The sequence below is a fragment of the Nerophis lumbriciformis genome, linkage group LG07 (genome assembly GCF_033978685.3).
Source record: "Nerophis lumbriciformis linkage group LG07, RoL_Nlum_v2.1, whole genome shotgun sequence".
Classification (NCBI taxonomy): Eukaryota; Metazoa; Chordata; class Actinopteri; order Syngnathiformes; family Syngnathidae; genus Nerophis; species Nerophis lumbriciformis.
Genome location: NC_084554.2, coordinates 26,214,894 through 26,241,384, shown reverse-complemented (window position 1 = coordinate 26,241,384; position 26,491 = coordinate 26,214,894). Strand labels below are relative to the sequence as shown.

The window sequence follows — 26,491 nt, the reverse complement described above, 5'->3', positions numbered from 1 at the left end:
TTGCATCTCATAGAGAATGTCTTATTTGCACCCCTGGTGGTGAAATCTATCAAAATTAGGGTGGTTTTCTCAAATTGACTGTGTGTCGGTTTTAAAAGTGCTCCCACTCAGGCCAACATATGTAAAAACAAGTGTGTGTAAAAATTCAAAGTGCTCCCCCTCTGGCCAACATATGTAATAACAAGTGTGTGGAAGAAATTGAAATGTGCCCTCTTTGGCCAAAATTATCCATCCATTTTCTACCTACCGCTTGTCCCTTTTTCATAAAAAAAAACAAAAAGAAATGTGTATATAGAGACAAACTGTAATAACATGAAGTAAATGAGGAAGATTAAAAACCAATTACAAACAAAAAAATTAAAAACAATTCTGATCAAATTGGGAGCAATGTCTCATATTCTTTCTGTTTCTGTAATATTGCAATATTTTCTCGTAAAATTTTTACTGTTTTATGTAAAATTATTACTTTTTAATGCAAAATGGTGACATTTGTGATATAAAATTCTGACTTTTATTACAATATTGCCAAATTTTTTTGTTGTTCTTGTAAAATTATGACTTTTGTTATAATTTTGCCAAGTAAAATTCCGATGATTATTATAATATTGACAAAATGTTAAAGTTTTCTTATAAGATTGTGACTTGTCGAGTAAAATTACGACCCTTTTCGTACAATTGCCAAAAATGTAAGCTTTTCTTGTAAAATTGCGACTGTTATTGAGTAAAATTCCAACTTGTATCATAATATTGCACAAATGTTCAGTTTTTATTGTAAAATTTTGACTCGCGTTGAGTAAAATTACGACTTTTATTATAACACTGTCAAAATTCAAAGTTTTTCTTGTGAAATTCCAACTCATTTTTCACAACAAGCGTTTTTATATTTGCATAGTATGTATACAAAATTAATGTTGTAAATACAAATATATATATATATATATATATATATATATATATATATATATATATAAAGGGTGTTCTTAGAGAGGTAGGCATTATTCGGAGGTCTCAAGAAGGTAACAAATACAAAAAGGTGTGAGTGTGCGTGTGGCAAGTGCACCAATTGTGTGTGCTGTTCGTGGTCGATGATTGCTCCATTCTGCACACTTGCTCATGATGAAAAACCATGTCAGGTTGCCTCCGTGTGTTTTTTAGCACACCCTAACCTGCATCAGTGGTCAAAACAAACCGCCCCAATCAACTGTTCAATTTCTTCCCAAGCTCCTTCTTAACACAATCAAGTATCATCAATACACGCGTGCAAGTGTGAGTCTGAAGACGTACGTGTGAGCGCATGTGTGCTGCGATTCCAAATGCACGGTTGGCGGAGGGATCACACTTGTGCAACTGAGAATGATGACGGACAGCCGTCACATACATGAGCGAGAGAGAGAGAGAGAGAGAGAGAGAGAGAGAGAGAGAGAGAGAGAGAGAGAGAGAGAGAGAGAGAGAGAGAGAGAGAGAGCATTTTCCTCCATTGGGAATAGGATTTACATTTGAATTTGAAGAACCCTGTTTAGGGAAAGTGAAGAGCGCCTTCCAGAATCTGCTAACGAGAGCATGATTTTAACGATAGATATTGTGGTTTAGAGCAGAGGTCTTCAACAGGGGGTCCACAGAGAGCGTGCAGGCACATCATAACGTTATTGGCTGATTAGGCTTTTCTAAAGATATTTCTTTATAACATCGACGCAATGTATACACAAACTTAAATGTCTTCAAACACACATTAACATTGATCCAACACTTGGAAATATCAGTGACGTGGCCACCCTACTCACTGTACTTTGCAGCTTTAAAATAAAAACAAATAATTATAATATGTATGTTAGCATTTAAGATAACCGTAGATTAGCGCTCCAGTTGCCTGGTCGCAATTAGCGGTGCAAATCACCAGCAAGCAATTAGTGCTCCAGGTAGCAATTAGAGCTCTAGTAATCATTTAGCGATTAGCGCACTGGTTGCCAGCCAGAGATCAGCGGCGCTATACTCAATCATTTCAATCGCTTAATATTTATCAAAAACCTTTAAGACGGTGGTTCTTAACCTTGTTGGAGGTACCGAACCCCACCAGTTTCATATGCGCATTCACCGAATCCTTCTTTAGTGAAAAATAAAATGTTTTTTTTCAGATTCAAGACAAAGTTATATGTTTTTGGTAACACTTTAGTATGGGGAACTATTCTAAGTAACAAAGACTTAATTTAGAGTTTTTTGGACACTAAGGGAACATTATCTAAGTAACAAAGACTTAATTTAGAGTTATTTGGTTAGGGTTAGAGGGTCAGGGTTATAATAAGGCCATGCAGAATAAGGCATTAATAAGTACTTAATAATGACTAGTTAAGAGCCAATATGTTACTAATTTGCATGTTAATAAGCAACTAATTAATGGTGAATATGTTCCCCATACTAAAGTGTTACCATGTTTTTTTACTGGTGCACAAAATGAACCGTGCATGAACATCACCTTGTTCAAAGAACAAAACCAACACAGTGCATAAACTCACAACAAACTACACACCTGCAAATCAGTCTGACTTCTGCTGTTGCCGTATCCGTAATACGCCGATAGGGAGAAGTTTTTATTTACACGATGAGTCGGGTGCGTTTTGACCTCCACCGAACCCCTGAGTCCGACTCACCGAACCCCTAGGGTTCGATCGAACCCAGGTTAAGAACCACTGCTTTAAGACCAGTTTATTTCAAAACTATTCTTTACAGCAGTGTTTTTCAACCACTGTGTTGCGGCACTAGTGTGCCGTGAGATGTTGTCTAGTGTGCCGAGGGAAATTATGCAACTTCACCTAATTGGTCCAAAAATATTTTTTGCAAATCAATAATTATAATCTGCAAATAATGGGCCGTTGCTTAGTGGCTGTGCTGTGTAGAACTCGGCAGGGTAACCACGTAATACTCCATGTCAGTAGGTGGCAGCAGGTAGTTAATTGCTTTGTAAAAGTCGGCACACTCACCGGGTGAGACGAGGATGGTTTGTTGTGATCCCAATATGCAGACCACAGCGGGAGGCAGTGTGCAGGTAAAAAGGTATGTAATGCTTAAACCAAAAATGAACGAAAGGGAAAGGAAAAGGCAATGGCTATGCAAAACGAAAGTAAAACTGAACTGGCTACGAAGTAAACAGAAACAAAATGCTGGACGACAGCAAAAACTTACAGCGTCCACAAAGTACATCCGTACATGACATGACAATCAACAATGTCCACACAAAGAAGGATAGCAACAACTTAAATAGTCTTGCTTGCTAACACAAAGCAGGTGCAGGGAATAGCACTCAAAGGAAGACATGAAACTGCTACAGGAAAACACCAACAAAACAGGAAGGGCCACCAAAATACCTGCGCAAAACAAGAAATAAAGCACTACACACAAGAAAACACAAACAAACTCAAAATAAGGCACGACGACCTGGTGGAGTTTCATTTCGTAACGTTTTCTGCTGGTGGTGTGCCTCTGTATTCTTTTTATGAAAAAAATGTGCCTTGCCTCAAAAAAAGTTGAAAACCACTGCTTTACAGGATATATAAATAGGGGGTGTCTGCTGCAGTTCACCATCAGACTGGGGGTCCTTGGCCTGTAAAACGTTAAACACCCCTGGTTTAGAGTAATGCAGGAGAAAATCACAAATTGGACAACAGTAGTTCCTCAATTTACAAGCTTAATTGGTGACCAAACTCTTTACTTTGAAATTAAATTAAATTAGGGCTGTCAAAGAGGAATTTCTTTAATTTAATTCACATTGATCACATTTTTGAATTTAGATTGTTCCTGATTAATCACAGGTGATTACTTGCTTGCATAATTAAAGCTAAAGTTAAAGTACCACTGATAGTCACACACACACTAGGTGTGGTGAAATTAACCTCTGCATTTGACCCATCCCCTTATTCCACCCCCTGGGAGGTAAGGGGAGCAGTGAGCAGCAGCAGTGGCCGCGCTCAGGAATCATTTTGGTGATTTAACCCCCAATTCCAACTCTTGTAGCTGAGTGCTAAGCAGGGAGGTAATGAGTCCCATTTTTATAGTCTTTGGTATGACTCCGCCAGGGTTTGAACTCACAACCTGCCGATATAAGGCCGGACACTCTGACCCACAAGGCCACTGAGCAGGTTAAACTAAATTAAGACCCCAATATTTGTACACAAATGCTATTTTGTCAGAATGTCATCCAGGAACATTTGTAAACGTTTTACTTGAATGCATGTCAGTTATTTGCACAAAACTTGCTAACAGTTTTATCTTACATTATTTTAGGATGTATGTTGGAGTAAAATTTGCCAGCTAGCACACCAGCTGTAATCTTCTCACTCATTTGTGTTCTGACGTATGCATTGATGGGATCGCTGACCGTATAGCGGTTAAGGTAAAACATGTTTGGCCGGTCAAAATAAATTGCATGATTAATCTAAGTGTGTACATTAATCCGGAGTTATGAACAATAGAATGTAGTTGTATGAAGTAATGTATTAATAATCTATATCAGTGGTCCCCAACCTTTTTGTAGCTGGGGACCGGTCGACGCTTGAAATTTTTTTTTTTTCATAAAGAAATACAATCAGGTGTGCTTACGGACTGTATCCCTGCAGACTGTATTGATCTATATTGATATATAATGTATATATTGTGTTTTTATGTTCATTTAATTTAAAAAAAAACTCAAAAACATTTTTTTTATTTTTTTTTTATTTCTTGTGCGGCCCGGTACCAATCGGTCCACGGCCCGGTGGTTGGAGACCACTGATCTATATGATTTAGAGCAGGGGTGTCAAACTCATTTTAGCTCAGGGGCTGCATGGAGGGAAATCTGTGCACACGCGGGCCAGACTATTAAAATCATGGCATTAAAACTAAAAAATAAAGACAAATTCAGATTGTTTTCTTTGTCTTACTTTGGCCAAAAATAGAACAAACACATTCTGAAAATATTACAATAAAAATATAGAAGAAAATACCGGTAAAGTTTAGATCCATGAAGGAAAGAAGAAAGTGAATGAATGTTTATAATAAATTTACATATGCATACATTTATTTTTCTTTTGTATTATTTTTTTTAATGAATTAAGTAACATTTATGACAACCTTTTTCCAAAACACAATATAGAATGTGAGATATAACAGGATATTGCATGCATTTATCATTTGTTTTCAAAACGGTTACAAAAAAGTGGGACCCCAAAAATTTACTGTGGGACTCCATTTTTATGACTTGATTTTGAAAATTCCTAGCACCAACAATGATGGAGTATTGGTGCGTGCAAAACAGCAGCAAGTGGCTGTGGCCTGCGGGCCGGTTGGAATACTAATCAAATATCATCCATATATCCGCGGGCCTTGACTTTGACACCACTGATCTATATGATTTAGACTCTTACGTCTTGCTGCTTATCCATCAAACACACCATCAGCAGCTTTCCCATGCTTTCAAAGAAATGTCTGCCGTTAAGATATAATTTCAATATCTTTGGCTGGCGTTATTGACTCATTCATCTTCACTAGGGTGCAGACTAGCAATACTAAGCTCAAATTGCTTCGTCAAGTTGGCAACACGCTTGGTCATGTTTTCTACGATTTATTTCATGAATTTAATGAATATCATCTGGTTTTCTTCTCAACACTGTCCTTAACATCCACTTTCTTCCAAACAAAGTTATGTCGCTCTATAGCTATGAGCTAACGCTAGTGAGTAAGACCAGATGTTTTGGGGAGATCTTATGGGGTTCACGGTGGCAACTAATAGTGGGGATGCTTGTAACTAAAATGTTTGCTTGCAACTTAAAGCATAACAATTAGCCTGAGGGACAGCTCTTATTTAAAACACTCTTAAGTTGAGGCACTCCAGTCCTTCTAAAATAGTGGGGTGGGCGGTGTACTGCACAATGTGCTCAGTGTAGCCATAAATCTTGACTTCATCATTTTGATTGATTAAAAAAAAAATGGTTGCATTATTTTTCGTTTTGTATTTTAGTGATGGTATTAGTATTTAGCTGAAATTTCTGTAATATAAAAACAAAGATTAAAATGTGCATAATAAGTAATATTGTGCTCTTGAGTTTATGTTGCTGATCAATTTAAATATTTTATTATTTGATGAGTTTAATTAATTTCATTGTTCAGTATCTAATTGGGGGCAGCACGGTGGAACAGGGGTTAGTGCATCTGCCTCACAATACGAAGGTCCTGAGTAGTCTTGGGTTCAATCCCAGGCTCGGGATCTTTCTGTGTGGAGTTTGCATGTCCTCCCCGTGACTGCGTGGGTTCTCTCCGAGTACTCCGGCTTCCTCCCACCTCCAAAGACATGCACCTGGGGATAGGTTGATTGGCAACACTAAATTGGCCCTAGTGTGTGAATGTGAGTGTGAATGTTGTCTGTCTGTCTGCGTTGGCCCTGCGATGAGGTGGCGACTTGTCCAGGGTGTACCCCGCCTTCCGCCCGATTGTAGCTGAGATAGGCTCCAACGTCCCCCCGCGACCCCAAAGGGAATAAGCGGTAGAAAATGGATGGATGGATGGAGTATCTAATTGTTCAAGTTACACCCCCTCTCTGTTTATAGTTAACTTTTTTGGAATTTCAGGCAAATTGATGCACTTTATATTGTTTCTTACATACTAAAAAACTATGTAAACAAAGTTATTCTTTGTTGTAAGTTGACCTATATTTCTTTTGTCTTTTTTGCTTTATTTCATGTTAAAGGCCTACTGAAACCCACTACTACCGACCACGCAGTCTGATAGTTTATATATCAATGATGAAATCTTAACATTGCAACACATGCCAATACGGCCGGGTTAGCTTACAAAAGTGCAATTTTAAATTTCGCGCAAAATATCCTGCTGAAAACGGTATGATGACGTCTGCACGTGACGTCACGGATTGTAGAGGACATTTTGGGACAGCATGGTGGCCAGCTATTAAGACGTCTGTTTTCATCGCAAAATTCCACAGTATTCTGGACATCTGTGTTGGTGAATCTTTTGCAATTTGTTCAAAGAACAATGGAGACAGTAAAGAAGAAAGCTGTAGGTGGGAAGCGGTGTATTGCGGCCGACTGCAGCAACACAAACACAGCCGGTGTTTCATTGTTTACTATCCCGGAAGATGACAGTCAAGCTTTACCATTGGCCTGTGGAGAACTGGGACAACAGAGACTCTTACCAGGAGGATTTTGAGTTGGATGCACAGACGCGGTACCGTGAGTACGCATGCAGCTGCGGCTTCCAAACATTTGATCGCTTGCCCGTACGTGCGTGCCGCTATGTGCATGTCACTTACGTAACTTTGGGGAAATATATGTGTTGTATGAACTTTGGGGAGGTGAACGGTACTTTGGGCTGTGGGATTGAGTGTGTTGTGCAGGTGTTTGAGTTGTATTGGTGGGTTATATGGACGGGAGGGGGGAGGTGTTTGTTATGCGGGATTAATTTGTGGCATATTAAATATAAGCCCGGTTGTGTTGTGGCTAATAGAGTATATATATGTCTTGTGTTTATTTACTGTTTTAGTCATTCCCAGCTGAATATCAGGTCCCACCCGCCTCTCACAGCATCTTCCCTATCTGAATCGCTCCCACTGCCCTCTAGTCCTTCACTCTCACTTTCCTCATCCACGAATCTTTCATCCTCGCTCAAATTAATGGGGAAATCGTCGCTTTCTCGGTCCAAATCGCTCTCGCTGCTGGTGGCCATGATTGTAAACAATGTGCAGATGTGAGGAGCTCCACAACCTGTGACGTCACGCCACTCGTCTGCTACTTCCGGCACAGGCAAGGCTTTTTTATCAGCGACCAAAAGTTGCGAACTTTATCGTCGATGTTCTCTACTAAATCCTTTCAGCAAAAATATGGCAATATCGCGAAATGATCAAGTATGACACATAGAATGAACCTGCTATCCCCGTTTAAATAAGAAAATCGCATTTCAGTAGGCCTTTACGGATACAATGTTATAAGTGTAATTATAATAATTTTATAGGTAAATTATACTATTTATAGTCACAGCAAAGAGTGTGTGTAACAGAAAATAATGGTTGGTAACTCCTGGTGCTGACATTTTATTGTAGTATAAAGTACTTCAAATAATTTACCAATAGTAAAAACAACCTAAATGATGTGTTATGAATTGCAGTGCATTGCTTTCCGTGCCAAATCCTACTTACGCATTTTAAGCGGTTACACCAGGCTCTCTGTCATTGTTTATAAACAAGAAAAAACCTAATTCCGGTCGTGTTTGGGAAAGTGTGCTAATATCTGTCCAAAAAAATACGTTTGTGCAAGCTGTAAATCACCGGTTCAGATGACAACTCCACTCGGAGAGAGTAATTCATGCTAAGAGCGGATTTAAGCCCGCTTAATGCACTAATGATAAATGCTGCGTTTACATGACGCTGGTCGACGGCAGTGTTGTGACATCGGGCCCATCTGTGACAGAGTCTAAACCCCTAATGAGAACATTAGTGAACCCACGGCAGATCAGCGCATACACACACACACACATACACTAGGAGAAGACAACGGAGGTGTGTGAGGGGTGGGATCGAAACCAAACCTTGCCATTATTTTGTCCCCTGACACCAACGGCTCGAACTAAACAAGCAAAAGTCAATACAAATGACAAAGGGAGCTAATAGGACAACCACATCTGCAGCTTGACCTCTGCTTGGTACATATAATGGTTAGTGCTGTCAAACGATTCAAATCCTTACTTGGATTAATAACAGGGCTGCAGCTATCGATTATTTTAGTAATCGAGTAATTTATCGATTAGTCTGTTTGATTAATCGAGTAATCAGATAAAACACTTTGTAGCCTCAATGCGTATTTCAGGGAAAGCAGTTGAAATAATCAAAAAATGTTCTGCTTTCCATAACCTTTTTTTTTTTTTTTCTAATAAATGCACACCAGCAACATTGTAATTGCAATTTTTACATAGTAGAGTAGAAGCATTTAAGTCCCATCTTAAAACTCATTTGTATACTCTAGCCTTTAAATAGACCCCCCTTTTAGACCAGTTGACCTGCCGTTTCTTTTCTTTTCTGCTCTGCCCCCCTCTCCCTCGTGGAGGGGAGGGGACAGGTTCGGTGGCCATGGATGAAGTGCTGGCTGTCCAGAGTCGGGACCCGGGGTGGACCGCTCGCCTGTGCATCGGTTGGGGACATCTCTGCGCTGCTGTCCTGTCTCCGCTCGGGATGGTCCCCTGCTGGCCCCACTATGGACTGGACTCTCACTATTATGTTAGATCCACTATGGACTGGACTTTCACACTATTATGTTAGATCCACTATGGACTGGACTTTCACACTATTATGTTAGATCCACTATGGACTGGACTCTCACAATATTATGCTAGATCCACTCGACGTATTGCACCGGTCGCCCTAGAGTGGGGGGGGTCCTCTCCAAGGTTTCTCATTGTCATCCCACTGGGTTGAGTTTTTCCTTGCCCTGTTGTGGGATCTGAACCGAGGATGTCGTTGTGGCTTGTGCAGCCCTTTGAGACAGTTGTGATTTAGGGCTATATAAATAAACATTGATTGATTGATTGATTGAACATGTGTGCATTAATAATAATAGTAAATTAAAAAAACCTCTCCGCTCTTATGTGCATACTATTGCAGAGGCCATGCAGAAACTATGTCAGCTTATTTAAAGTTCCGGCCACTCCATGGAGTGCGGATTTTAGAAATGTTTATTAGTTACACTCTATATCAGAATTTCCCAAACTACGGCCCGTGGGGCCGATCCGGCCCGCCAGCGTCCCAAATCCAGCCCGCAGGAAGTCCCAAAAAAAAAAAAAAAAAAAATATATATATATATATATATATATATATATATATATATATATATATATATATACATATATATATATATATATATATATATATATATATATATATATAAGTCGCACTGGAGCATAAGTCGCATTTTTGGGGGAAATTTATTTGATAAAACCCAACACCAAGAATAGACATTTGAAAGGCAATTTAAAATAAATAAAGAATAGTGAACAGGCTGAATAAGTGTACGTTATATGACGCATAAATAACCAACTGAGAACATGCCTGGTATGTTAACGTAACATATTATGGTAAGACTCATTCAAATAACTATAACATATAGAACATGCTATACGTTTACCAAACAATCTGTCACTCCTAATCGCTAAATCCCATGAAATCGTATACGTCTAGTCTCTTACGTGAATGAGCTAAATAATATTATTTGATATTTTACGGTAATGTGTTAATCATTTCACACATAAGTCGCTCCTGAGTATAAGTCTATGAAAAAACTGCGACTTATAGTCCGAAAAATACGGTATATATTTTTTTTTAATCCTTATTTTTTTAAATCTGTCTTTTCTAATCCATTTTCTACCGCTTGTTACTCTCGGTGTCTCCTAGCTGCTCAGGCAAATCCTATTGTCTAAACATGCATTTTCCCATCGATAACGTGACATCATCAGCGACAAGTGTATATATGTATTGTTTTAACCCAATGCGGCCCCCCGAGTCAAAAAGTTTGGGGACCCCTGCTCTAAATGATTCATCGAAGCAACAGAATACAAGTCAAAGCTTCTCTTTCAATTAATTATTCACTTTAATCGATTAATTGTTGCAGCCCCAGCTATGGATTCATGTGGATTGATTACGATTAAATATGTTTAATCTATATTTATTATTTTGTAAGAGCAAAGAGACGGAAGAAAGAAGGGAATATATATGCACCTAATGTGTTTATTAGGCACTTAACATGTTCATGTCAACAAAAATAATTATATCCACAAAGATGTGGACCTATTACTCCTTTTGTGTTACTTTAAGATGGAAATAATTCTGTTAAAAGTGTACATGCTGTCTTCCCCTCGTTTCCATCCATCGATCCATTTCTACTGCTTGTCCCTTTCAGCCAACACAGATAGTTTATTGCTGTTAATTGGTTACGGACATGACCACGATAAATTAATTTCTATGAAGTAGGAATCATTTATAAGTCAAATAGTCCCTTAGCTAAAGCATAAACAACCTCTTACATACCTGTTTATACATTATGAGAGCCTCTAGACATGAAATAACACCCTTTCGGCACATTACCCCCTAACCTCTTTTAATCCAATACAGTAATGCTGCTTGAGGTTGAGCCTATCAGTGGCCACGATATTGAGCAGTGCGCTCTGATTGGTTTGGACACATCTAGTGGCCATTACCACAGTAGTTTTGATATTTTTAGTTCAGTTAACCATTTTAATGCTTGGAAATGCTTATTTTAGAATCAAAACATTGTATAACAGGCCGGGGCAATTATTTTGACTCGGGGGGGCCAAATTTAGAGAAAAAATGTGTCTGTGGGCCGGTATATCTATATATCTATGTATGTATACACATTATATGTATGTATATATATATATATATATATATATATATATATATATAGAAGCTGTGAAAATCTGCTGTACAGTATGTGTGTTGGGTCCTATTTTAAGAACACAAATACAAAACTTCACAATAATGTCAGATTGAATGCTAAAAACGTTATGACAGACCGCCTTAAAAAATGTAATGGAATTTGTAATTTTTTTTACTGAATGAGACACCCAGAATGTACATGAAAATAAAGAATGTGGGTTTTACAATTTTAACTATGAACGATAAAACACTGAATATTGACAGCATATGAACGTCACACCCCCTTTCGAAACGCAACAAAAAGGCAACAAACACATCGATATATGAACGCGAAGGGTAAAAAAAACCCCCACCTATGATCTGATATATCTGATATATCACTAAGCTTTAGAACTTTCTTGTAAAAATCTCCTTCCGCGTCTGTCCCTGACACCCGCATTTTAGGCTGGCCGCTCTGGAAACACTGTGGAAACGCTCCCCACCCACACTGCTTGGTGCCTCGTCTGAGCTGCTGTGACTTAGATTACCATAGTAACTAGTTCATCATGCAAAAAGCGCATATTCTAACCACTGAAATACTTTGTACAGTTCAAGACTTACGCTCATTTGAAAACATCACTGCACATCATAATGGCAGCTACAGGTTCCATCTAAAAGATCTAAAAAAATTATTTGAGAATGTCCGGCGGGCCGGATTGAAAAGCTTAATGCGGCCCCCGGGCCTTAATTTGCCCAGGTCTGTTGTAGAATATGCTTTAAAAAAATTAAAAGTTGTTTTTAAAAAAGAAACTGCAATGTGGTGAAGGTACACTATTTGAAGGGCCGAGGAGCGACTGTAATACTTCATGTCAGTGGATTGTTCCGTTTTTGTACCGTATTTTTCAGACTATAAATCGCAGTTTTTTTTCATAGTTTGGCCGGGCTCCAGTGCGACTTATATATGTTTTTTTCCTTCTTTATTATACATTTTCGGTAGGTGCGACTTATACTCCGGTGCGACTTATACTCCGAAAAATACGGTACTCAAATTTCCCATTGAACAGGACTCTTCCATATTGACTTGTTTGCCACTACCAAATCAACAACAAATTTGCACATGCTGACACTACTTATAGTAATAATACTACTAATAATGGATTAGATTTACATAGTGCTTTTTTCTAGCAATATAAAGAATGTGACACAGAGAGACCCATAATTCATTCACTCCACACTCACACCTTGATGATGGTAAGCCACATTTGTAGCCACAGCTGCCCTGAGGTAAATAGACTGACAGAAACGCCAACCACCAAACATTCCTTCAACTTCAAATGCCAGTGTGAGTGGCACTGGGACCAAGGTGAGTGAAGTGTCTTGCTCAAGGACACAACGGCAGTAACGAGAGATGGAGCAATCTGGACTAAAGTTTCTGGATGGCCGCTATACCATCTGAGCTACGCCACCCCTTCTTGGACATTTCGGGTATTTTGAGTCATTCTGACCTCCAAATGGGTTCATTGTGTTTTAAAAAAAATAGATTAATAATTATTCCACATTGAGTTATTTTTGACAGCCCTGATAATATTATCAGACAACTAGCATTCCTCCACTCCAACAGTGCATTAGTTCCAACACCCCACCCTGCCTGTGGCTAACAATCCATACAGCGAGGAGACTAATGCAACACCCAAAGGCATTGGGGTAGCTCCCACATTTGCATGTCTTTGAAGCCAAAATGTTGAATGCATTTGTAGAGGGTCGCACAAAAATCATTTAGTTACAACTTTAGGTGCAAATGTCAAAAATCAAATTGCATCACATAGACATATGCTGGCAGCATATGTCACTTTGAATAGTGTCCTTTCACAAATGCCGCCAGTCAAGCGACATCTCATTCACTCGCCTCTACCCGCCCGTACGTGAGTGCTTTATACCGACCTGCCCTTCTGGCACGCGGCGCACAGCCACGCTTTGTCCTTCTTGTTGTAGGTGCAGCAGGTCTTGCACACGTTGTACTGGCAGTCCAGGCACAGGCGCTTGGGGTTAAGCAGGAAGGTGAAGGGCGCGCAGCAGCGGATGCAGCAGTGCTCGTTGAAACGGTGCTGCTTGGTGAGAATGGAGCATCTGCTGCCTTCCTCCGCCAGCTCCTGCTTCATCTCGCTGGAGCCGAGCGAGAGCGAGAGAGAGAGAGAGAGAGAGGGAGAGAGAGAGAGGGGAGAAAAAAGAGGGAGGGAGGGAGGTGAGCATCTGGTCAAGAGGTAGAACGTGACGACGATGTGGAATAATGGGAGATGCTGTGGCAAATTAACAATGTATAAACAGCAGAGGGGAGTTAACAAGCTTCCTGGTTCACTCTGTCACTCCGTGCCCACTGTGGAATGATGGCTGACATTTCAATTTGGAAGACCTTGTCATGCCGAGGGGAGCTTGGCGAGCACCCCCGCTACCCCCCCACCTCTCGCCCCTGCATCCCTAATCTAGTGCCATCTCTATTAATTAAGGCGAAGACGGCATGAGAGTAATGATATTGAAAAGGCGTAAATAAGGCTCCTTCGAAGCCCACTTGCACAAACAAGGCTGAAATAAAACGCTTCAATTGAAAGGGTTTAGCCTTTAGCAGCTTTAAAAGAAATGAAGATCTATAGAGCAGAACGGCCCTACTGTTCTCCCACACGAACTGACTCTGCCTAATTGTTGCTGCAATGCGCCAAAGTTTACTTTAATTTCCAAAATCGAAACAAATAAATGTAGTTGATAAGACAGCAACTCTGTTATAAAGTCCTAAATAACTACAATACTGCAAAACTTTTAAAGAAGTCTCAGAGGTCCCACACTAGTGTAATGCCCCAAAATTCCACGTTAAGCGCTGCTTAAAAAGTGTTTTTAATAAACCGTGATGGGAACACGTCATGTTCTGTTTCTGAAGCTTTATACCAATGAGCTGTGTTTGTCCATACTTGTGATTCCAAGAAGTGTGATTCTGTGCCTTGCCTATCTCATTTTTTAAATATAAAGTAGAGCTGCAAAAATATATTTTTGTTTTACAATTTATTTTAAAATCACTATTTTGACATTTGTAATTATTAGGGATCCAACTAGCCTTCGTGCGGGAGAAGCGAACAAATTCATTAATTTATTTTTCTTTTGACTTACAATATACATGACTATATTATTTGATTAAATATGTTCTGTCTTTGTATTAATTTATTCAAAAAAAAAAAAAAAGACTGCAACCTCTCATGAAGAAAGATGAAGTGGAAGTATGTGGGTTACCGCCCATATGTGGGGGTTACCCACATATGCGGTCCTCTCCAAGGTTTCTCATAGTCATTCACATCGACGTCCCACTGGGGTGAGTTTTTCCTTGCCCTTATGTGGGCTCTGTACCGAGGATGTCGTTGTGGCTTGTGCAGCCCTTTGAGACACTTGTGATTTAGGGCTATATAAATAAACATTGATTGATGGATTGATTGATTGAAGTTATTTTACAAGCAGAATAAAACAATGAGTCTAATGATGATGATATAAAAAAAACGGTGGATTCTTCAAAACGGAAGTGTGTGTGTAATAAATACCATATATTTACATAGTCTACAGTACAACAACGTAACATTGATGCATTAGCAACACTAGCATAGCAATGTGAGCAACAGTCCAATTTTAACAGCATCAACGTGCTAGGTTAGCCTGTTCTCGGCTAGTCGCTTCATTTTAGGATGTGTAGCAAAGCCTGATTTTATTCTTTTTTCCCCCCTCTAAACGCTGTCCTCTGTGAAGCAGCGGCTGCATGCACAAGGCAGGCTCATTTAGCTGGTCAGAGGTGCGCAATTTTTTCATTCGTTACCTCAATAAACCCGGAACTTCTAAACCCGTGTCAAAGTCAAGGCCCGCGGGCCAGATCCGGCCCGAGAATGAATTATCTATGGCCCCCATCTATGGATGATATTTGATTAGTATTAGAACTGGCCCGCAGGCCACAGCCGCCTGCTGCTGTTTTGCACGCACCAATACTCAATCAGTGTTGGCGCTAGAAATTTTCAAAATGGGGTCCCGGGGACCCCATCAAGTCATAAAAATGGGGTCTCACATTACATTTTTGGGGTCCCACTTTTTTGTAACCGTTTTGAAAACAACTGATAAATGTATACATTATCCTGTTATATCTCACATTCTATATTGTGTTTTGGAAAAATGTTGTCATAAACGTTTCATTTCATTAAAAAAAAATTAAACAAAAGAAAACACATTTTTATGCATAATTTATTCAGTTTTAAACATTCATTCTTTTTTTTTCTTTCCTTCATGGATCTGAACTTTACCACTGCCGGTATTTTCTTCTATATTTTATTGTAATATTTTCAGTGTTCTATTTTTGGCCAAAATAAGACAAAGAAAACAATCTGAAGTTGTCTTTATTTTTTAGTTTTAATGCCATGATTTTAATAGTCCGGCCCGCGTGTGCACAGATTTTCCTCCATGCGGCACCTTAGCTAAAATGAGTTTGAAGCCCCTGCGTCAAAAGTGGAACAATAGATGATATTAGACATGAGTTTAAAGGCCTACTGAAATGTGATTTTCTTATTTAAACGGGGAAAGCAGGTCCATTCTATGTGTCATACTTGATCATTTCGCGATATTGCCATATTTTTGCTGAAAGGATTTAGTAGAGAACATCGACGATAAAGTTCGCAACTTTTGGTTGCTGATAAAAAAGCCTTGCCTGTACTGGAAGTAGCAGACGAGTAGCGTGACGTCACAGGTTGTGGAGCTCCTCACATCTGCACATTGTTTACAATCATGGCCACCAGCAGCGAGAGCGATTCGGACCGAGAAAGCAACGATTTCCCCATTAATTTGAGCGATGAAAGATTTGTGGATGAGGAAAGTGAGAGTGAAGGACTAGAGGGCAGTGGGAGCGATCCAGATAGGGAAGATGAATGACTAAAACAGTAAATAAACACTAGACATATATATACTCTATTAGCCACAACACAACGAGGCTTATATTTAATATGCCACAAATTAATCCCGCATAACAAACACCTCCCCCCTCCCGTCCATATAACCCGCCAAAACAACTCAAAGTACCGTTCACCTCCCCAAAGTTCATACAGCACATATATTTCCCCAAAGTTACGTACGTGAGACTTTTTGAGACTTTTATTAGTAGGTTGCAGAGTGAAGTACATATTCCGTACAATTGACCACTAAATGGTAACACCCGAATAAGTTTTTCAACTTGTTTAAGTCGGGGTCCATTTAAATTGATTCATGATACAGATATATACTATCATATATACTATCATCATAATACAGTCATCACACAAGATAATCATCAGGGTGTATACATTGAATTATTTACGTGACATGCACATAGCGGCACCCACGTACGGGCAAGCGATCAAATGTTTGGAAGCGTACTCACGGTACCGTGTCTGCGTATCCAACTCAAAGTCCTCCTGGTAAGAGTCTCTGTTGTCCCAGTTCTCCACAGGCCAATGGTAAAGCTTGACTGTCATCTTTCGGCAATGTAAACAATGAAACACCGGCCGTGTTTGGGTTGCTAAAGTCGGCCGCAATACACCGCTTCCCACCTACAGCTTTCTTCTTTGCTGTCTCCATTGTTCATTGAACAAATTGCAAAAGATTCACCAACACAGATGTCCAGGATACTGTGGAATTTTGCAATGAAACAGACGACTAAATAGCTGGCCACCATGCTGTCCCAAAATGTCCTCCACAATCCGTGACGTCACGCGCTGACGTCATCATACCGAGACGTTTTCAGCAGGATATGTCGCGCGAAATTTAAAATTGCACTTTAGTAAACTAACCCGGCCGTATTGGCATGTGTTGCAATGTTAAGATTTCACCATTGATGTATAAACTATCAGACTGCGTGGTCGGTAGTAGTGGGTTTCAGTAGGCATTTAAGCATCAAATGTTGAAAAATGAGACACGCAGCACCTTATTACAACCATACAAAAAGTCATGTAAAAAGGCTGCAGAGGATGAAATGCAATTTAAAGTACCATATTTTCCGGAGTATAAGTCGCTCCGGAGTATAAGTCGCACCGGCCAAAAATGCATAATAAAGAAGGAAAAAAACATATAAGTCGCACTGGAGTATAAGTCGCATTTTTTGGGGAAATGTATTTAATAAAACCCAACACCAAGAATAGACATTTGAAAGGCATTTTAAAATAAATAAAGAACAGTGAAAAACAGGCTGAATAAGTGTACATTATATGAGGCATAACTAACCAACTGAGAACGTGCCTGGTATATTAACGTAACATATTATGGTAAGAGTCATTCAAATAACTATAACATATAGAACATGCTATATGTTTACCAAACAATCTGTCACTCCTAATCGCTAAATCCCATGAAATTGTATACGTCTAGTCTCTTACGTGAATGAGCTAAATAATATTATTTGATATTTTACGGTAATGTGTTAATAATTTCACACATAAGTCGCTCCTTAGTATAAGTCGCACCCCCGGCCAAACTATGAAAAAAACTGCGACTTATAGTCCGAAAAATACGGTAACTACAAAAACATATGCTGCTATTTAAAGGAGAGGAAGATAAGGAAAAAACATTTAACACCTGGAAACAAGAAAGTGTGTGTGCGTTTGTGCGTTTGTGTAGAGGCGGCTGCAATTTCCCTCTTCAATAAGTTATTAAGGTTGCTCCTCTAGAACATTTGCCCTTGATTGCATTTCTTATGCATCATTAGATGTAGACCATTAACACGATGCGGTGGGTGTGGGGGTGCAGACAAGCCAACATGCAGAAGCGGACATTAATGCATCATGCATTAAAAGGCTAATCCACATACTGTAAATCAAGAACAAGGAAGCACGTGTCGTCCATTATGTTCTTTTTCATCAACTTTCATCTTTGCTACCAAAACACTCATTATATAAAATATTATTCATACAGACATTTTACAGTGCTTGCCATTTAACATCCATCCAGCCAGCACTAACATCCGTGCAGTTAAAAAATGTTTATAAACGGGTCATAAAAGTGGAGTAAAGATTTAATGGACAAAGGAGATTCTACTGTTATGCGTTCGGATTAAAAGATAACATGCAAGACCCACCCGCAGCAAAGCCTTACAAGCTTTACAACACACTGAGGGGGTGGAGCTTGTTAGCCTTGCCTCTTTTCAAGATCCATGGCAAATGGCTTGTTTAGTTGAATATTGGATACTTTGAGCAGCAAATGTGCTGTCTTGCTGAACAGTGACACTGTCCATGGTGCTGAAATGATAGCGCTGTCCTGTTCATCCATCCATCCATCCATTTTCTAGCGCTTGTCCCTTTTGGGGTCGCGGTAGGTGCTGGAGCCTATCTCAGCTGTTCAGCGTTGATAAAATTCCTGGTATTACGCCAGTGAAGACTATGTATTTATATGCTATGGAGGCACATGAATATTGTGGAGAATGCATGTGTTTTTAAGAGTCCTTTCTTTTTTCATTGTCATGTTTAAATCAGCTAATATTTTCCCATGTGTACTCTTTGTGCTTGTATCTTATCTTATTCTTTTCTGGGCAGGGTGGGGGCTGTTTTCGTATTCAATAAGTTCACTCTTCCCATTGGATTTTTAGACCGCTTCTAGATGCTGGTATTAACACACTGTAAGACGGGTCTCCTAAAAAGCTTTAGTAAAACTTGATTATCTTCCTATTCTGTCTTGATGGCCCTTCTTACTCCACATATATGTCATCCGAAAGAACTTGGGATTGACCAGTGACTTTTATTCCCTGAGAGGAAGACTGGTCTGACGCAACAATATCTAAAGTGCATTATAATCTACACAGTGGAACCTTGATTCACAAGCGCCTCTAGTTGCGGCCTTTTCGGTGTATGAGCCTATAGATCAGGGGTGCTCAATACGTTGATCGCAAGCTACCGGTCGATCGCGGAGCGTGTGTCAGTCGATCACCAGCCAGGCATTAAAAAAATAGTCCTAAAAATGAGCGATCATAAATCTTCACTATGACGTCACTTTCGTCACTTGATTGACATTCACGGCACCCGAGGGTCTTCTGAGATGACGCTGGCTGCTGCCAGCTCATTAAAATTACCGACTGGAAGGCGAGAAACACTTTATTTCAACAGACTCTGGCGCCGTACCTGTCGTCAAAACTCCAAAGACCGACTGCACAGTTGCGCTAACAAAATAAGAGTCTCAGAAAGCTGGCGTGCACAAGCTAGCAAGCTACGGAGTTTGCCGACAATGTATTTCTTGTAAAGTGTATACAAAGGAGTACGGAAGCTGGACAAATAAGATGCCAAAAACCAACCACTTTCATGTGGTATTGGACAGAAAGGAGGACTTTTTTTCTCCTCCATTCGAAAATGCGGACGTTATCAGCACCACTGTCTGATTCCAATCAATGCAAGTCACCAGAATCAGGTAATACACCAACTTATATTCTTGTCTTCATGAAAGAAAGGAATCTATATGTGTTAAACATGATTGTATTATCTTTAAACACCTTTAACTTATTAACAATATTAACTATATGTGTTAAACATGCTTGTATTATCTTTAAACACCTTTAACTTGTTAACAATATTAACTATATGTGTAAAACATGCTAGTATTATCGTTAAACACCTTTAAGTTGTTAACAATATTAACTATATGTATTAAACATTCTTGTATTATCATTAAACACCTTTAATTTATTAACAATAGTAACTATATGTGTTAAACATGCTTGCATTATCATTAAACACCTTTAACTTGTTAACAAAAACATATATTTCATAAATAAGTAAATATAAATTATATATATGAATGAGGTAAATCCCCATGACTTGATCAATTGAAAAGTAGCTCGCCTGCAGATATAGTGTGAGAACCCCTGCTATAGATCGAGCCAAATATGCCTCAGTGTGCAAACAATGTCTCAGTGTACGTACGCTTCATTTATGTATTCATTTTGTGTGCCATTTTGATAACATCACTTATTGTACACGCGGGCACGGCAATTTTTCGAGGCGGGGCCCCGAAGTCACATCCTGTTTACAGATTTGCGAGGAGGACACGACGGCGGCGGCGCCGCCAATGGCGCACCGATTGTATATATAGAACAAACAAGTCCACAATTGCAACAATTATATAAAAATGACATTTATATGGTTGCTGACTTTGCCAAAGGGGTACAATATCTTTGCAAGGACATAGAGAAACTGCAAGACGGTGAAGACCAGATCAAAAAACTGTAACTCGTGTGGATAAATGAAAAGCAGCTAGCAGTTAATTGCATTTCTGAAGCTATCATTTGCGAAAAGGCTCGCCATTTGTATGGCGACTGTGATCATGCTGGAAGCAGCATGGAAGAAAAATTTAAGGTGAGTCATGGGTGGTTGGAAAAGTTTAAAAAGAGGAGCCGGCATTCACTGCATGGTGCAGCGCGGTAAGGCTGCTGGCACGACAAAGCTGCCTAGGAGTTTATCAAGCACTTCAAGGAATTTATCCGTGAAGGAGGCTTCTATCGCAGCAAGTTTTTAACAGTGATGAAACCAGCCCTTTTTTGGGGAAAAATATCACTAAGCGGACATACAGTACAGTTTGAGAGAAGGCACAACCGGGACACAAGCCGATGAAGGATCGCCGTTTACAACTCTAAAACTCCCAGACTATTCCAAAAAATGCCACAAATCACAGACACAAGGACATAAAGGTAAAAAGGAGTTTCCTTTGTTCCTTTATTGTAGCAACAAAGTTGGTTAAGTTTTGAGCGCAACAAAGGCGAAGGGACCTTTCAGTATGTGCACGCATTGACAGTTAAGCTGGCTGTTGTGTTGTTTGGATTAAAAAGAGATTGTTGAGCCATTGCTCCCTTGTTATTTTCCATCCATCCATCCATCTTCTTCCGCTTATCCGAGGTCGGGTCGCGGGGGGTCAGCAGCCTAAGCAGGGAAGCCCAGACTTCCCTCTCCCCAGCCACTTCGTCCAGCTCTTCCTGTGGGACCCCGAGGCGTTCCCAGGCCAGCCGGGAGACATAGTCTTCCCAACGTGTCCTGGGTCTTCCCCGTGGCCTCCTACCGGTCGGACGTGCCCTAAACACCTCCCTAGGGAGGCGTTCGGGTGACATCCTGACCAGATGCCCGAACCACCTCATCTGGCTCCTCTCGATGTGGAGGAGCAGCGGCTTTACTTTGAGCTCTTCCCGGATGGCAGAGCTTCTCACCCTATCTCTAAGGGAGAGCCCCGCAACCCGGCGGAGGAAACTCATTTTGGCCGCCTGTACCCGTGATCTTGTCCTTTCGGTCATAACCCAAAGCTCATGACCATAGGTGAGGATGGGAACGTAGATCGACCGGTAAATGGAGAGCTTTGCCTTCCGGCTCAGCTCCTTCTTCACCACAACGGATCGATACAGCGTCCGCATTACTTAAGACACCGCACCGATCCGCCTGTCTATCTCACGATCCACTCTTCCCTCACTCATGAACAAAACTCCAAGGTACTTGAACTCCTCCACTTGGGGCAAGATCTCCTCCGCAACCCGGAGATGGCACTGCACCCTTTTCCGGGCGAGAACCATGGACTCGGACTTGGAGGTGCTGATTCTCATCCCAGTCTTTTCACACTCGGCTGCGAATCGATCCAGCGAGAGCTGAAGATATATATATATCTATATATATAGATATATATATATACAGTATATACACATAAATAAAACAGACCTTTGTCGAGGCCAGAACCAGTGATTCATGTTTACATTGTTTCTTATGGGCAACTCTGCTTCACTATACAAACTTTTCTGTTAATGAAGCATGTTCACAAACCATTTAAGTTTATAAATTGAGGTTCCACTGTACATAGGAGGAGTCAGCAGTCCGTGGGCCATCGTATAAACCTTAGCGCAGAAATTACGGAATTACTTCTTCCTGGTTGGGCAATGTTGCATAAACGTGAATTTATTATTTATATTGTGTACAGTCAACCTGCAGAGATAAATATGACTAACACTGTCCATTGAAAAATTCCGCTTTTACCATCAAACGAGTAGTCAGCCTGTTTTTGTATTCATGGGCCTACTCTTCGTTCTTTTGCACTGATTTTGGCATTTTTATATACAAAAAGGAAAACTCGGAAGCTTTTCATTAAAGTGCAACTACACATGTATTTCCCTTTTCTGTGCATTCTAAATTACAAAAACTGCTAGTATGAGGCAGCCAACAATGCAGGGATTCATCTATTCCACCTATAAAGCGCTTTAAAAACATTTTTTTTAAAACACTGCCAAAAACACTTCACTTACATGCTGTGACCTATTATTATTCATCAATCAAGCTATAGTAACTTTGTTATAGGAAGAGCTAGCACAGAGGAACTACTTTTCTAACGCTGTAACACATTGCCTTAGCGAGTAGCTAGCCTGAGCTGCTAATAACGTTGGTTGCGACCCGCCATAAAATAAAGAAGTAGAAGCTTGAGCTACTTCTGCTGCTTTTGTACTGCCTTTTAGTTGGGAAAAGTTCATGCTGGATTATAAATCATGCATCTCACCTGCATAGTAGAAGGTTTTGGCACCAAGCCAGTAGGTTTAATCTACTTTAAAAAATCCCTACTTGATGAGGATTATTCTAAATCAAGGAGAGTAGAAGTGGTAAAAGATACAACCATCCTAAGAGTCCGCATCCCAGTGAGAGCTGACATTGTAAGTCACTGTTTTATGCTCTTATTTGTAATGTTTACCGCATGGCAACAAACATATAACGCTACCGTTGCTATGCACTCTGTAAAATCAAGCAACGTTGATGCATAAAATGAGCAAAATACTACAAGTATTACATGTTATTCTAAATATGCCTGTTAGTATGTTACATACATACTTAAAGCATGTACATGAAACAGTGTTGGAGGTTGTTGGATGGTTTTTAGAGGGCTTTATAGGCAGAATTAATAACCACAATTACCTGAATTGCTAGCTGCCTATGACTAGCAATTTTTCACTATTTAGAATGCAAAGGACAGGGAAAGACGTGTGTTTACTTGTCTGAAATAAGGATTGTGGATAATGGACAGAAATTCAAAACAGGGAAGTGAAGTTAAACATTTCATGTTACGTTGATTGTAGTGCTGGAATAGTTCAGGGGGCACTTTAGGAAAACAAAACAAAGACACTAAATTTGCATTGTTTCTGTGTGCAAATACATTATGTACATACAAAAATTAAGCTCAAATTATTTATTGAAGTTTATTGTATCGCTAAAACTAAAATGCTCACTCTTTTCAGCACCAAATCCAAAAGCCAAGTCAAAAAACTGCCTGATCAGAAAATGAAAAAAAATGTTATTGCCCTTTCTCCTTTGCAATGGTTAGTTTCGGTCTTGGCTACGCCGACAACCGCTTATATCAACGTCAGTCAGCCATTTCCTTTCAAGATAACAAACTGGCCTCTGCCCTCACTATTCAAGCTGAAGTTCATGCTCAACTGACAAAGAATGTAAAAAATACAATTCACAAACGTTATATAATCTCCTCTTTAGTGAGCAGGGTTGTTTATGCTGTGCAGTGCCACAATTCATTACTTTAATTACAACACACGTCATGTAAAAAATGCTAAAATTCCATCAATGTGATGAATGAAGCAATGCAGCGAGTGTAAAGCACTCGCAGCGTCAGAAAAATAACATCCATCATTACGACCACAAGGCTGTCACCGCACAAATAAGCAGTCGTATGGCAACTTCAACAACAGACTTTGGATTACATTAATTTATAAATGGGCAGTTTTGTGATTAAAAACTCACGACTCTCACTGGATCTCATTATCTGTTACAAGGCATTCATTAAAGGCCTACTGAAACCCACTACTACCGACCACGCAGTCTGATAGTTTATATATCAATGATGAAATCTTAACATTGCAACACATGCCAATACGGCCGTGTTAGCTTACTAAAGTGCAATTATAAATTTCGTGCAAAATATCCTGCTGAAAACGTCTCGGTATGATGACGTCTGCACGTGACGTCACGGATTGTAGAGGACATTTTGGGACAGCATGGTGGCCAGCTATTAAGTCGTCTGTCTTCATGGCAAAATTCCACAGTATTCTGGACATCTGTGTTGGTGAATCTTTTGCAATTTGTTCAATGAACAATGGAGACAGCAAAGAAGAAAGCTGTAGGTGGGAAGCGGTGTATTGCGGCAGGTGTTGTGCCGGATAACGCACCCCCGCCGTAGAATGCACCCCCTGACTGTTGTGCCGGATAACACAGCCGGTGTTTCAATGTTTACATTCCCGGAAGATGACAGTCAAGCTTTACCATTGGCCTGTGGAGAACTGGGACAACAGAGACTCTTACCAGGAGCACTTTGAGTTGGATACGCAGACACGGTACCGTGAGTACGCATGCAGCTGCGGCTTCCAAACATTTGATCGCTTGCCCGTACGTGCGTGCCGCTATGTGCATGTCACGTACGTAACTTTGGGGACTTTGGGGAAATATATGTGCTGTATGAACTTTGGGGAGGTGAACGGTACTTTGGGCTGTGGGATTGAGTGTGTTGTGCAGGTGTTTGAGTTGTACGGGAGGGGGGAGGTGTTTGTTATGCGGGATTAATTTGTGGCATATTAAATATAAGCCTGGTTGTGTTGTGGCTAATAGAGTATATATATGTTTTGTGTTTATTTACTGTTTTAGTCATTCCCAGCTGAATATCAGGTCCCACCCGCCTCTCACAGCATCTTCCCTATCTGAATCGCTCCCACTGCCCTCTAGTCCTTCACTGTCACTTTCCTCATCCACGAATCTTTCATCCTCGCTCAAATTAACGGGGAAATTGTCGCTTTCTCGGTCCGAATCACTCTCGCTGCTGGTGGCCATGATTGTAAACAATGTGGAGATGTGAGGAGCTCCACAACCTGTGACGTCACGCTACTCGTCTGCTACTTCCGGTACAGGCAAGGCTTTTTTATCAGCGACCAAAAGTTGCGAACATTTTCGTTGATGTTCTCTACTAAATCCTTTCAGCAAAAATATGGCAATATCGCGAAAGGATCAAGTATGACACATAGAATGGACCTGCTATCCCCGTTTAAATAAGAAAATCGCATTTCAGTAGGCCTTTAAAGCCGGGAAAAAACTATGAGCTCGGCTCGCTAAGGATGAACCCGCCCTGAATTTATCACCTGTTTTTACATCACTCGGCGACCTTGCCTCTCTCACATCCTCGACCTCTGAGGAAAGTTTTACTGCCCTTGCCTGAAGTCAGTTTTGAAAAAGCACAACATGAACAAATTGTAGGATGATTATTATTACATATTTCTGTGGCGAAAAGAGAAGGGCATCGAGAGAAAAAGCAGCGTTGACTTTGATTGCGCGTGTGTTTTTTTTATTGATCTCTTCTGCTTTGTGCTTTGCGGTGTAGAGTAGAAAAAAGGCTCTTGGTAATTGTGCATTGATCGGGAGCTCTCAGACGGCACAAAGCTCCTTTGTAACAATTTCAGAATGTTGCTTTGATTTGCAGCCTGCGCGCGAGTCCTTTTGCAAAAGCACTGATACTTTGTTGCCGCTTTTGCATAAAGAGTCATATTATGAATGTACTCGAAAGAGGTTCTGGATGAGAGGGTTCTTAAGTGTCCAATTCATTTTAATGGATGGCATGCTCATGCTGCCTTTTAATGGATACTGGCATAGTTTGCAGAAAAGGCAACACACAGTAATTACCAAAGTGGATGGAGGGGGTGGAGCAAACGAGGATGCAGTTTTATAAAGAGTCAAGCTACCATGGGCGGTATAGCTCGGTTGGTAGAGCGGCCGTGCCAGCAACTTGAGGGTTGCAGGTTCGATCCCTGCTTCTGCCATCCTAGTCACTGCCGTTGTGTCCTTGGGCAAGACACTTTACCCACCTGCTCCCAGTGACACCCACACTGGTTTAAATGTAACTTAGATATTGGGTTTTACTTTGTAAAGCGCTTTGAGTCACTAGAGAAAAGCGCTATATAAATATAATTCACTTCACTTCACTTCACCATACATGTAGAAATACTCAATGAGTTATGGGCAATTAGTTAGTCCCGCCCCAACTCTTGCACATGCATGC

General features: G+C 40.3%; 1 protein-coding gene across 4 annotated transcripts in view; it reads right to left on the bottom strand.

The window, feature by feature from the left end:
* Positions 1–26,491, bottom strand: part of myripb (myosin VIIA and Rab interacting protein b) — a 387,218-nt gene that overhangs the window by 173,115 nt on the left and 187,612 nt on the right. For all 4 annotated transcript variants that reach the window (XM_061965577.2, XM_061965578.2, XM_072913491.1 and 1 more), the window contains one exon: positions 13,340–13,561. In XM_061965577.2, coding sequence (XP_061821561.2) covers positions 13,340–13,561 — 222 coding nt within the window. The remainder of the gene's footprint in view (positions 1–13,339; positions 13,562–26,491) is intronic.